Genomic DNA, 14,347 nt, shown 5'->3' with positions numbered 1-14,347 from the left:
CTCAGCTGCAGTTTCTAATTTTATAATTTATAAAATTTTGGCCCAGATCCCATTATTGGTTTTCTGTTTGCAGCAGCCTTTTAATGTTTTAGAATAGAACAAGTATTTTTTTTCTCTCCTTGAAACTATTCTCATTCGAGATGGGGAAAACATTAGCCAGAAAATATGTGCAATACATGTTCAGAAGCAGAACCAATAGCTTAAACCTAACTGTCATTTAAAAAACCCCTGCAGAAAAAGCTTACATTCAAACATGATGAAACAGACACCATGAAATGCACCATACAGTCAAACTTCCAGCACAGCTAGAATGTCTTTCTTATATAAAAGCTCAGAGCTGTATCAGGATCTCTCTTGCAGCTTTCCAAGCAGTTCCCTCCTTCCTACATCTCAAAGGGCTTTCCCACTTATTGAAAATTGAGAAACGTTGTCTTTTCTTTTACCCTTTGCACTTTCAGGATGTTTATAATCTCACTCATAGCCTTCAAAATCCTTTAGGGGCAAGAACTGTTATGAGAACAATTAGAACAGACAGAGCAAATTGGTGGCTAAACAATATGTGGAAGTGTATGAGTAAAGTCTCATTTTGCCCTTGTCGCTACAGAGAAGCACTTAGGCTTGCTGAAGCTCCCAGGCGTAACTACTTGCAACAACTATAGCCCTTCCCTTCATTTTGCTCATTCAGTGAAGGAAGCCGCAGACAAAATCAGGAATTCCAACGCCTCTCAAAGGCAAGTATAACAATACCGTAAAGTTAGGCACAGCAGGGAACCTGAACGGCATCAGTAAAGGTGCAAGTGTTGCGAGCAACTCTGTATCAAACTGGGGGTGAAAGGTGAGTGAAAAGTCTCCTCACACAATGTTGGAGAACCACCCATAGGGATGAAATATGCCATCCCAAATCAGACCATTGGTTCACCAAGCTCAGTACTATTCACTCCAACCGGCAGTGACACTCCAGGGTTTCAGGCAGCTGTCTTTCCCAGTTCTACCTGGAGATGTCAAGGACCGAACCTGGAACCCTTCACAAGCAAAGCATGTGCTCTACTGTCCTCCTCGTATTTAGATATTGCCAACTTCATGTTGACAAAGTGTTTGCTATTGAAAACCTCAAGTCCCATGTCTTGATGGATATGGACACTAAGGCACTGCAGCATGAGTTCAGAGCCCCCAGTGACATAATGGCTTGGTGCATCTTGCTGTTAACCAGAGGGGTGGTGGTTCGAGCCAAACCAGAGGTTGTTGTGGACATTGCAGGGGGTTGGACTAGATGGGTCTTGGAGTCTCTTCCAACTCTACAATTCTATGATTATATGAACTGTTGGAATTGAGCTGCTTTTTATAAGCACGGTACATCATCTCCATCTATTTTTAGTGATCGCAGGATTGTTGTCCTCATATGAACGAAGTGTATATATGTGGCCTTTCATAACTTGAGTTCAGCTTGCGAAGTCTGAGAAGGTGTATTTCATCTCCCTTCACTGTACAATGCACAGTAGTTTAGTGCACAAGGCAGTGTTTGCAACAGCTCTGTATGGTTTTGTTTTTATACCTTTTTTATTTGTTGAAGACCTCATGCAACGTTAAACAAATCATCTGGAGACAGCTTTCTCAATGAAATTCAGTGGTTCCTTACTAGCAACAGAGAAGGAGTCTGTTTTAATTGTATTTATACATGATATTTGGTGGTTTCAACCTGATCAGTCTTTGCCTACTTCAGTCCACTTCTTCCATTGAGCACTGGCTTATATCTTAGCCCTTTTCTTAGTTGATTTCTCTCCCCCCACCCACAAAAAAGCAAACAATATGCAAAATTATATGCAAATATATGGTTAATACATGTGATAGAGTCAAACTCCATGTGGCACTGTATTTCTGCTGAATAGTTTTATACTATAGATAACACAACTTTTTTACACAGTGATATGCATTGCTGTATGTACTGGTTTATGTGCTGATTAAATTAGGAAACTTGAGAATGTATATGTATGTAATATGATAGGGGTGAGCGGGGGGGGGCGGGTGCACACTGCTTCCCTTTGGGTGGGTCTCCTTCATGGATCTTGGCAAGCTGATGTCTGCACAAAAGCTCAGCTGGATAAGGTTGCTGCTGGGCCACAGCACCCCAGGTTGCCTATGGGGCTCATCAGATTGGCCTGTGCTAGTGGACCTGGCAACTGGGCAGGACTGGAACATCAGCTAACTGGAGTGCTGCTCAATGACAGGATCCCTGCTCTATGCCACACTACTCTTACTGCTCCAAAACCAAAATAAAGTTGCTCCTTGAGTGGATTATTGCTTCTAGACCCTGCACCCTGAGTGCACTAAATTCCACCCAGCTCCTTATTCCTTATGCTTTTTAGAAACATCATACTATCAGTGAAGGATACTCCGGTTTTGCTCATGGCTAAGAATTCTCACGCGGGTGAGGACGCGGGTGGCGCTGTGGGTAAAACCTTAGTGCCTAGGACTTGCCGATCGTATGGTCGGCGGTTCGAATCCCTGCGGCGGGGTGAGCTCCCGTCGTTCAGTCCCAGCTCCTGCCCACCTAGCAGTTTGAAAGCACCCCTAAGTGCAAGTAGATAAATAGGTACCACTTTATAGCGGGAAGGTAAACGGCGTTTCCGTGTGCTGTGCTGGTGCTGGCTCGCCAGAGCAGCTTCGTCACGCTGGCCATGTGACCCGGAAGTGTCTTCGGACAGCACTGGCTCCCGGCCTCTTAAGCAAGATGAGCGCACAACCCTAGAGTCGGACACGACTGGCCCGTTCGGGCAGGGGTACCTTTACCTTACCTTAAGAATTCTCAAAATGGATAGATTGAGCCACCCCTGAGCTGTGCAGAAATCATTTTGTAATGGTGGAAGCCTTTGCCAAACTTTTAAACAATTTTGTTGTTGCTGTACCACTTGGGTATTTATGCTGATTTGTCTGCTTATTTGCATTGGATGTCATATTTTAAATATACATTCTTATTTATTCAGTATATCGGTGTTCATTTTAATGCACGCATCTAGGTTTATCACCACCACATATTTTTCTTTGTGACTTTTAGGGAATGGCCCTCCTTCTTTTGAATGACTGTGTTTGCAAGCTGCATGTAATAACCAACACAGGAAAATGAAGTTGTTTTTATACTCCATTAATGTTCCAAATTTATAATGCACTTATTTTTAATGGACTGAAAAGTTTAGCTTTACTGTTGCAACATTTTATTTTGAAAGGAATGATTCAGTTGCAGCTCTAATTTGGAAATTATAGATAAACATATATCCTCACCTCCAAGGCAGCCAACAAAGGAAAGCAGGAACATCTGTTTCCATAGTAACAACATCTTCAGCTGCCAAAAGTTAGAAGTTCTTGTCCAGCCTCAAATGAACAGTACACTTAAGTCTTCCACACAGTACCTTTAATCTGTTAAAACAACACGAATACACAAATAATTTAATTATAGGATTCACCACATGAAAAGCATGTTACCTGTCACATGAACTTTTTAATGGAAGGAAGATTGATGCTCCCTCATGGCCATAAAAAATTATTCACTCTTCAATTCAGGCTCGGTAAAAAAACTATACTTAGAATTAGAAAATTACACACTGTGCCAGCTAGCAATCAAGTAATCTTATTTCTTTGGGAGTGCTGTTCTTGCTCTGGTTTCAATAAGTAGAGTTGGTGTGTTCCAAAATCTACTTTATCTTGCCAATGCCAAAGGACCATCTGAGAGGAGTCTCATCTTAAATGTGGGAAATGGGGAAATGGTAGACATAGAGGTTATTCCAGGCAGTTCCAACTGGACCCAGAAGGAGTTCAAACAAGACCCAGAGGTGCATGCAGAAGGTATCAGGTTCAGTCCCTGGAGTCTCCAGGTTGGTCTGGGAAGGCCCCCTGCCTGAAAGACTGGAAAGCCTCTGCCAGTCAATGTAAGCAATAACTGAGCTAGATGGATCAATGGCTCCAACTTAGAATAAGGTTATTTTCTATGATCCTAACATAATATTCTGTTAATTACTATATCTGCACTGGAATTCCAGTGACCTGGATAGCATCTCTGACTACAAAAGGAAAATAATCTACATGTGTATGCAAATTCATTCTCAAATTTAGAAAAATAAATAAATGAATAATTGCCGTAAAGCAATACTCTCAAGCACAGCAATGGTTCAGTCAGTCAAATACCAGAATTTTAAAGTGCACACAGTAATCCCATCAACAGACCTACTCAAGCTTTCTTAAACCTTAGACCGAGCTCCACAGAGAAATCACATGTTTTACAACTACAGCTCCTTCACAGATAATAGCCACAGCTCTTTCACCCATAGGCATACGGTAGATTTCCTCAGTGTTCATATGTATTTGTGGGTTTTCATTTGCTTGATTTGCTTCTTCTTTCCTCTCCTCAGACATTCTGAAATGTACCTCACCTTTGCTGGCTCCATCCAGCCCCTAACAGATGAAAGCATCTTTCCTATTTCTCCACCAGCATGAACAATCAATGGTATTACTAAATTCTGCCTGGTGACACAATCATAGATATACAATAAAGATCATATGAAAGGCAGCCAGGAAACAGGTCTTCCTCCTGGTACTTATGCAGCTCAGCATTATAAGAATTATCTTCATTTGGAGATCAAAACAGGTTTTCTTTAAAAAACAACAACAACCCAAAACTAATGTTGCCATGTTAGCCCAACAAATCTCCATGAACCTTAATGCCTGGCTACAGTACAGGGGTGAAAATATGCCATTTCCTTTATATTTCATGCCTGAGGCTAGTTTAAATGATTAGGTTTATTCAAAGAAACAACTATGTTAAAAACCAGTTGTGTTAGCCAAATTGCAGTGTTCTGTAAGAACTGGCTAATGTGCCTAATACATTTAACACTTCCATGACTTTTGTTGCACTACAAAAAATACCAATATGAGATTTTAAATATGTATGTATGTATGTATGTATGTATTGGATGTCTGTGGGCTGAAGAGAAATAAATTTGTGGACTGTTAAGTCCCAGCAGTTCTCCCTGCCTTTCACATCTTTTAATCCACTACAAACTGATGCTTTCGTGCATTGGAAATCTCAACATTCATATAAACTTCTCAGTGAAAGTCATTAAACAAAGGGGAAAGCCACATCCAGGGAAAATGCAGAGAGCATTGTTAGTGTTAATTGTACTCAAATGTCGGGGTTTAAAAGGGGTGCATGTGGAGATTTGCTAAGGCTTTAAGGCAGAACTCCCCTGTTGCAGAATTCTTGCATCTTATCTTAGAAAAAGAGCCACAATGTGAATTTGAGTTGGAGTATTAATAATCTTGCCATTTATACTCAGTCAGGTACAGTAATTTTGCGGGGGGGGGGGGGTTAAAAAAGGCAAAGCTTGTATTGCTGTTCCATTTGTATAACTGAGTCTGCTCTATAATACCTTAGAGGGGAACAAAAAATTCATCATTATTCAATTACTCATTGAAGAAACAGGAGTATTATCACCATGACACAGAGGTCACAAGTGCACGAAGAGATTATATTACAAAAGTAATGAAAAATTATGTTTCCAATTATATTCTGGCATGATTATTCAGCTCGTGAAAATATAGGTGTTTGCCTCAGACTATTCAATGATATTGTTTGAGGTCTCTGAACTTTTCAAAGTGAAATATATTTCATATATTCTATAAAGCAGATTACCAGCTTTTAAAATGCAGAAAATAAATGTCTTGGGATTCTCCCCAAGCATTTATCTCAACATCAAATTGTATAGCAATTACACAATATATACTAGGACATTTCCTAAAATTTACATGGGTTGCAATCTTTAACCAATATCAGAACTCCTTCAGATGTTTTGAAATGCACTGTCATCCACAGTCTCACCCAAAAAACTGAAATTATTTTATATATTTATTTCTAAGATTAATGTCTTGAATGCTAGCTGATAGCAGCTTACAAAAGTCATTAATACATACATACATACGGTGAAATAACCAAATTATTGACACACAATCAGGATTACCCATTAGGTTGGACATAGACATTAAAACTGATCTTTAGAATTGTACCCAAACTCTAAAACAATCGAAGTATGGATTTTTCTTTCTGCGTCTCACTTCATTCTGAGGCAACTCACTTCGTCAGCCAACACTCTAAAACTACAGCTGATGGCAAATATGCATAGATGGTCTATAAGTTTACATTTAAATGCTGAGTTTCCATTCATTCATTTATTTAATAAAATTTATACACCCCTTGATTGCAAATCCCCCCCTCAAAGCAGTTTACAAAAGATAAAACAGTAAAATCAAGAAAAAATTACAACCATACAGGAAAACATGCAAAAGTTATGCTACTAAAACAGAATCTCAACTTTCTAAGCATCTGGGTAGGCTTGTCTAAACAGGAATGTTTTTAGCAGGTGATGGATAGGAGTACAGTGAAGGCATCTGCTTGATCTCAACAGGCAGAGAGTTCTAAAGTGCAGGTGCTGCCACACTAAATGACTGAGTTCTTACAAAAGTGGAACGGGTATAATGTGGCATTTGTAGAACTGCCAATTCTGCTGTTCTAAGCAGTTGAGTGATTTTACTTTCTTGGGCTCCATGATCACTGCAGGTGGTGACAGCAGTCACAAAATTAAAAGACGCCTGCTTCTTGGGAGAAAAGTGACAACAAACCTAGACAACATCTTAAAAAGCAGAGACATGACCTTGCCGACAATGGTCCGTATAGTTACAGCTATGGTTTTCCCAGTAGTGATGGATGGAAGTGAGAGCTGGACCATAAAGAAGGCTCATCGCCAAAGAATTGATGCTTTTGAATTATGGTGCTGGAGGAGACTACTGAGAGTCCCATGGACTGCAAGAAGATCAAACCTATCTAGCCTTAAGGAAATCAGCCCTGAGTGCTCACTGGAAGGACAGATCCTGAAGCTGAGACTCCAATACTCTGGCCACCTCATGAGAAGAGAAGACTCCCTGGAAAAGCCCCTGATGTTGGAAAAGATTGAGGGCACAAGGAGAAGGGGACAACAGAGGATGAGATGGTTGGACAGTGTTCTCGAAGCTACCAACATGAGTTTGACCAAACTGCGGGAGGCAGTGGAAGACAGGAGTGCCTGGCGTGCTCTGGTTACAAGGAGTCATGAAGAGTCGGACATGAGTAAACGACTAAATAACAACAATGAGTTGTAATAGTAAATAGTTCAGTTGGCTTCTGCTCCATGCTTCAAGACTGTGCTTCTTAGTTCATTGGCCACTTGAGTGGGCACATTTAGGGTAAGGCAAACTCAAGGGTAAACTTGTAGGTTCATTAGGACTTAAATAACAAAACAAACAAACAAAATAGAAACTGATTTGGAATTATGGAAAACTGAACTTAGGAAAAGTAGACTTAAGAGCAGGGGGGAAAGAAACTGAGAAAAAACAATAGCTTCAAATACAGAGCAAAACCAACAATGTCTTTAAGAAGAGCCCCATATTTGACTCATTACAGTATTCCCACCCAAAGGCTACCAGAGAATGTATTTCCATGCCATTGCTATACCTAAGTAGGAATGGCAGAAGCTGGCAAATAAGCCAAAAGGTGTCCCGAGGAGCTAAGGCACCTGGGCCAAAATCAGTAACACCACATTTCATACCTGATCTGTCTGGTGCAACACTGTCTAGAACAGGCTGAACACCAGTTTCCTAGACATGAAAACTATCTACCAATACTGCCTCCATCCCATCCATTTATCAGTCTTCAAGCAGTCCACTGATTCAGCACTCACATAGCCTCACTTGACTCGGATAATGAAGAGAATAGAGTTCAGTGTCATCAGCATACTGATGGTACCTGTTCTACAAACCCTCAAGTGAACTCACTCAAAAGCTTCACCGAGATCAGCAGAGAGGAACCTCAAACCCTGCTGGCAACCAGAACTCTCCCCATGTCACGAACCTAACCTCAAGTATGATAGCCTGGTTGAGGTATGTCCTTGAACTCTGATTACGCCTCTTTCTGGATGGAGGACAGAGTAGGGTATGTGAGTGTGTATAGTCTACAAAGCTAAAGTATGCATTCATTGTTCCACCCACTTTTGCTTCTGGCCCCACCCACCACTGGCATGTGGTCCTTGGAAGATCACCCAGAAGAGCATGTGGCTGAAAAAGGTTCCTTAGCCTGAAAGAGATGTTAGAAAGCAAAGGAGTTAAAACAGAACCTAGATGGATGCCATCGTATGGGTAGAATGGAATTGAGCAGAACCCATCACTGGTATGTTCTTTAACCAACTCTGCAAACCCACAATATCTTTATGCCTTCTGGAAACAGATCTTTCTGCAAATCACAATGCAAACCTCCACTATCTTGATCTCTTGATCTTGACAAGAAGTGAGTTTTTTTTTTAATTGGTTCCACTAAAAATACAAACAATTCTAACATATTATACATGTAATATTATATGCATATACACTCTTAAATAAGCAACACAGAAATAGATGCATACGTAGATACTTATTTTTGCGCATCATCTTGCATATTGATTGGATATAAGGAATTACGGTGCACACATAGAAAACACGACGCATGAGTGGTTTGGACATAAGGAGGCACTCAGTGCAACAGATGGCCTGATGCAGGGAAAGCTTGACTGATTCAAAACTGCCAGATTCTGTGTAGAAATCCATTCAAAACAAATTCATCCTCTGTCCCCGCAATCCACAGAGATAGCCCAGTAGGATACCATGGCCAATGGTATCAAAACTGCAGAGACACACTTCTCCGTCTTTGTCCAGACATATGTCATTCATGAGGGCAACCAAGGCTGTTTCATTGCCAAACCCAAGCCCAAACCTAGTTTGTAAAGGGTCTGGACTAAATCATCTGTTTTCACCAAGAACGCCCCAAACTGGACCACCACCCTATCATGCTGTTGGTACGGGACAGGCTAATTCAAGTGTCACTCTAAAAATAAAAGCAAATGCATTTAAACATGTAGCTCAGTTGGTAGAGCATGAGACTCTTAATCTCAGGGGTGTGGGTGAGCTCTAAGTTGGGCAAAATATTCCTGAATTGCAGGGGGTAGACTAGATGACCCACATGTTCCCTTCCAATTCTACAACTCCATTAATCTATGCTATGGAAGCGCCCCAGGCCAAAACCACCACCACCCTGTAAATTTGTTTAGTCTTATTGATGCAGCCTGGAATCCACAGGAACTCTTCACTGTTGAAGGTTTCTGTTTTGTCCAGACATGTTATTACAGAACTATCAAGACAAAACCTCTTCAATCCTCCATGGGATTTATCCTATAACATTATTGTCCAGCTATTATTCTGGCACTGTCCTTGAGGGAGAACATTATCTGTATTTTTTTCTTTCAATTTTTCTTTCTTTTTACAAATAGTAGTAGTGGCAGAACTGAGGTTTACATGTTACTTCTGGGTACTTTTGCCCATAGAGACCCAGAGTTCAATATGCTTGGATAAATCTCTCTTGTGCTCCCATCCTCTTTCCTAATCCATCTTCCTTCTCTCCTAATGCCTGTTTGAATAGACAGCATTGCAATTTCTTTTGAAATTGGTATTTTCAATAGCTAGATGACATCTGCACTCTGACATATATATTTTAGACATGGCCATTGTTTAAATAACTATTTTAAAGGAGCCAGGAGCTTTTAACACAATGGATGATGCAGCCCATTTTAAAGTTAACAAGGGGAAAAAAGTATACACATTTAAAGTGCAATCCCTAACCATGTCTACTCAGAAGTCCTATTGAACGGGGGGGGGGGGGGGGGATGTTCAGAAAACAACCACCAGCATTAACAAAGGATTGGAGCAACCCATCAGTGAAGGATATAAAAGAATGTATGAGTGATGTGGAGAAAATAGAGAAAGAGAGAATTTATTCTGCCTCTTTTAATGTGAGAAACAATGAAGCCAAGTGGTAGAAGACTCTAGATAGACAAGAGGAAGTACTTATTCATACAGTTCATAATGTGAGTCTTTACAAGATGAGGTGATGATTTTATAAGGGGGGTAGACAAATTCGTGGATAATACGGCTGAAGAAGGCTATTATATCCATGTCCTTCCTGTGAGAATCCTATAGGCATCAGGCTGGCCATCATGGGAACTATGATGCTTTACAGGACAGGCATTTGGTCTAACCTAACAGGTCTTCTGGGACACGGATGGTGCTGTGGGTTAAACCACAGAGCCTAGGACTTGCAGATCAGAAGGTCAGCGGTTCGAATCCCCACGACGGGGTGAGCTCCCGTTGCTCAGTCCCTGCTCCTGCCAACCTAGCAGTTCGAAAGCACATCAAAGTGCAAGTAGATAAATAGGTACCGCTCTGGCGGCAAGGTAAATGGCGTTTCCGTGCACTGCTCTGGTTCGCCAGAAGCAGCTTAGTCATGCTGGCCACATGACCCGGAAGTTGTACGCCAGCTCCCTCAGCCAATAAAGCGGCTGAGCGCCGCAACCCCAGAGTCGGTCATGACTGGACCTAATGGTCAGGGGTCCCTTTACCTTTACCTTTACCAGGTCTTCTACTATGTTCTTAAACTGCACCTTCACCAGAAATATCAAAAATACAAGTCAATGACCTTCTTTGCATACCCCCCCCCAAAAAAAAGATTAAAAATGGACACAGTAAAAAAAAATATGAAAGTTCACATTTCACAGATGGGGCCAGGTCTCAAAAGGCCAATGATAACTCACAATATGCCAAATTTCTCTGAGATGAACAAAGGCAATAATATAAAAATACAAAGCACACAAGTCCTGCAAATGTCCACTAGTTTGGAAGGGTATGGTAATAATTGTCACCAATTTCTAATCAATGTATTTGTGGGCAGGATGTGCTGTTAACGTTTTAAATTTTTGTAGGCTTGTTTGCAAGGCTAGAGACACACAGATCTGGACCCATAAGCCCCCACTTTCTGCTCTTTGTTCTCTTGTGACAACAAACTTCTTTAGGAGCAAAGGAAGCTGCCCTATAACAAGTCAGGCGATTGGTCCATGTAGCTTGATACCGCTGATTGGCAGTGGCTCTCCAGGGGTTTCAGGCAGGAGTCTCCCAAAGTTCTACTAAGAGATGCTACCTGTTCAACCTGGGACTTTTTGCATGCACCCCTACTGAGCTACAATTCCTCCTGTTTCAAAGAGAAGCCAAGTATGCAGAATTTTGGGTGGGTGGCTCTTGCAAAAATCACAGGTACTTCTCCCTTGCTTTTTTATTTTTAAAGGAAGTCTAAAAATACAACAGACTAGATATTATTAAAAACAACAACAATTTGCCTGAAGCATAGGGAAAACCCTACAGCTGAGTTGGAAGCACTACAGGGACACATTTTCAGCCTTTGTCTTAATTAGAGGTGCAATCTGAAATGGAATTATCTTCACTGTGAAGCCTCTGACAGACTTGCTTTGTCTTCATCTCTAAAAGGTTATTGTCATAATTAAGTCTGGATTATGAAACCCAAATTACTGATTCCACGCTGAAAGTCAAAATCCACAATTACCAGTGAAATCGTGCTCATGTAATTACCAATTACACTATCTTGGTAAATTGTTTCATTTCACTCACAACAACAGGTATTTCTGCACCATCCTGCTAATCACAAAAATGCCTTTTCTTATCTTGAGAATCCGAGCTACTTGAGACTCTTTTACTGTTTAAATAACTGTTTCTGCTAAATTAATTTGTACTCACATAACGGCTTGATTTTAATCATCTATACTATTTTCTGTTTATAGAGACGTTCATGACTTGTTTTATGATTACATGCTAAAACGATCCACCAGCTCTCCCATTCACACATATATTTCCAAGACATCTGCAGCATCATTTCATTTTTATTTCCCTTTCATTTCAGCCACTAAATGAACTCTTCCTCAAAATTACTGGTGACTTCCTTGAAAGTTAATATGCTTGCTTTTGCCCAAGATTTTATAAAACCATAATATGCCTATCATTCCATATACAGCAGAAATTTAAATGTTGTTACATTTTCCAGTCACTCCAGTGATAATTTTTTACTTTTTGGTTGTTGTTGTCGTTTGGTATTTTAGAACAAAACTAACTGCAGTGCAAAAAGTTTGTAAAGTTTATGTTGCTTCACTCTCCTTTACCATAAATACCAAGTTGTTTCATTATACTCATAGCCCTCCACTGCATATTATTGTTGAACTTCAAAATGATTATTAGATTTTTAGATGTCTGTGGCTTTCATTTTTTTTAAAAAAAGTACGGGGTGGGATTCAATCAAATTTTACTCAAAGTAGGTGAATTGACATTAATGAGCATGGCTAAGTCCCATTTATTTCAAGGGTACAGTGGTGCCCCGCAAGATGAATGCCTCGCAAGACGAAAAACCCGCTAGACGAAGGGGTTTTCCGTTTTGGAGGCACTTCGCAAAACGAATTTCCCTATGGGCTTGCTTCGCAAGACGAAATGTCTTGCGAGTTTTTCCGACTCCCCCCCCTTTCCCCCCCTTTTTCTAAGCCGCTAAGCCGCTTATCCGCTAAACTGATAAGCCGCTAAAAGCCGCTAAACCACTAATAGCGCTAATCTGCTAAACCGTCAATGGGCTTGCTTCGCAAGACGAAAAAACCGCTAGACGAAGAGAATCGCGGAACGGATTCTTTTCGTCTTGCGAGGCACCACTGTATACTCTAAGTAAAACACAGATGAATACCACCCAAAGTTGTGAGTTATCATGATGAAAGCACATCATGATAGTATTCCATGAATGCTCAGAAACAAGACAGCAAGATTTGCAAATAAGGCCTGTGGTTTGAGGACTGTGCCTTTATACATATTTTGGGTCTATGGAGGAACTAGTTGCAAGCAACTTTATTAGGCAAATAAGTACTGTGTGTTCCTTGGGTTCAGTCCTGTAATGTTAACTGTCTTGGAGGATCTTGTTAAATATGGAGGATCTTGTTTAAGATGGTAAGGCGTACAAGTATTTTAATTAAGAAAAACTTTTCCATAATTGCCACCATATGAGATTTGGCATACCAATTTTAGACTGCAAATAAGCTTTTATGTATTTATTAAAAAACATGTGTCTCCCACCTCAAAAGAGGCACTGAAGTTGGCCTATTTTGTTTATATACAAACAACAAAAAAGAACCAATATTGTTCTTTAGTTTATACAAACAACAAACTTACAAGAACCAACAAGTAGGAACCAGGTGATAAAACTACAAGAAACTAAAAGAAAGAGAAGACCAGGCAAAAAGATCCAAATCTAGCCAAACACTATCTGAACAACAGGCCAAACACCTACCAGAGCCAAAAAGTTTGAAATTTGTCATGCAAGGTACACCGGCTGAAATTTCATCTTCTACTTATCTTTTGCAATTTCCTCCTTTAAAAGAGGTCCATGACCTGGAGCATGGAAGGCAGATTAAGAGTATATGGGTAAAATCTGGAGGAGAAGGAAACAGCAGTGACTTTATTGTGGGTGTCTGCTATAGACCTCCAAGAAAGACAGAAGATTTTGATTATGTTTTGCCTAGAGCAGATTACCAAACATTCAGAGAGAGATATAGCAGTCCTGGGAGGCTTTAGCTACCCCCATATCTGCTGGAACTCAAACTCTGCCAAGATTGCAAGGTCCAACAAATTCCTTCATTGCCTCGCTAACAATTTCATTTCCCAGAAGGTGGAAGAAGCAACAAGGGGGTCATTAACACGACCAAATCTGCAAAGTAAATGGAAATACATATTGAAAAGTAGTGCTGCTTTTCTGTGCTTTTAAAGCACATAATCTGCGATGGTATCATACAATTAACAGATCTTCTGGCAAATGGACCTTATAAAAGTGTTCTCCTGTTGTCCAAGTTCACTTTGACTAGAACAGCAATGTTTTCTTTTCTTTGCGTAAACCCATTATGAGAAAAGTTGAGAATGGCTTGTAAATTAATAGTTGTAAATTAATTCTATATCAATCCTATCTGGCTGCTATTTGCTGCCACTTTGTTTCTCTGTTTGGTGGTTACGGCAACATTTATATCTGCTTATGGCTTAATTCTCTTTCCTAGAGTGATTCCAGAGAATCGGGGATCACTTGTGAAATGATAACATCACAATTAGCCAATTAGATTTGTGTATACAAATCTAATTGTGTATACAACATCAATGAGGGGAAAGAAGTCAATGATAATGAAGGCAATGCTTTCTGCTGGATGAACCAGCTAATTAGATCATCAATTGCTCTCTGCACCTTCATCCAACTTGCTGCAAAATCCTGTGGATTCCTTAAAAAGTGGGGGAGAGTGCTTTTCCTCACTTGTGAAAATTGTTATGAAAAGTACCCCATCTTTTGGCCTAGCCCTAAAATTGCACCGACCTTTGAACCCTGGAG

General features: G+C 40.4%; 1 protein-coding gene across 1 annotated transcript in view; it reads right to left on the bottom strand.

Moving 5' to 3' along the window:
- Window positions 1-14,347, bottom strand: part of LOC307206367 (contactin-3-like) — a 173,184-nt gene that overhangs the window by 125,917 nt on the left and 32,920 nt on the right. The window contains exon 2 of the mRNA XM_079959587.1: window positions 3,277-3,411. Coding sequence (XP_079815713.1) covers window positions 3,277-3,331 — 55 coding nt within the window. The 5' untranslated portion in view covers window positions 3,332-3,411. The remainder of the gene's footprint in view (window positions 1-3,276; window positions 3,412-14,347) is intronic.

The sequence above is a fragment of the Podarcis cretensis genome (genome assembly GCF_951804945.1).
Source record: "Podarcis cretensis genome assembly, chromosome: 2".
Classification (NCBI taxonomy): Eukaryota; Metazoa; Chordata; class Lepidosauria; order Squamata; family Lacertidae; genus Podarcis; species Podarcis cretensis.
Note: the sequence above shows the minus strand (reverse complement) of the source record. Positions and strands in the feature narration are given on the sequence as shown.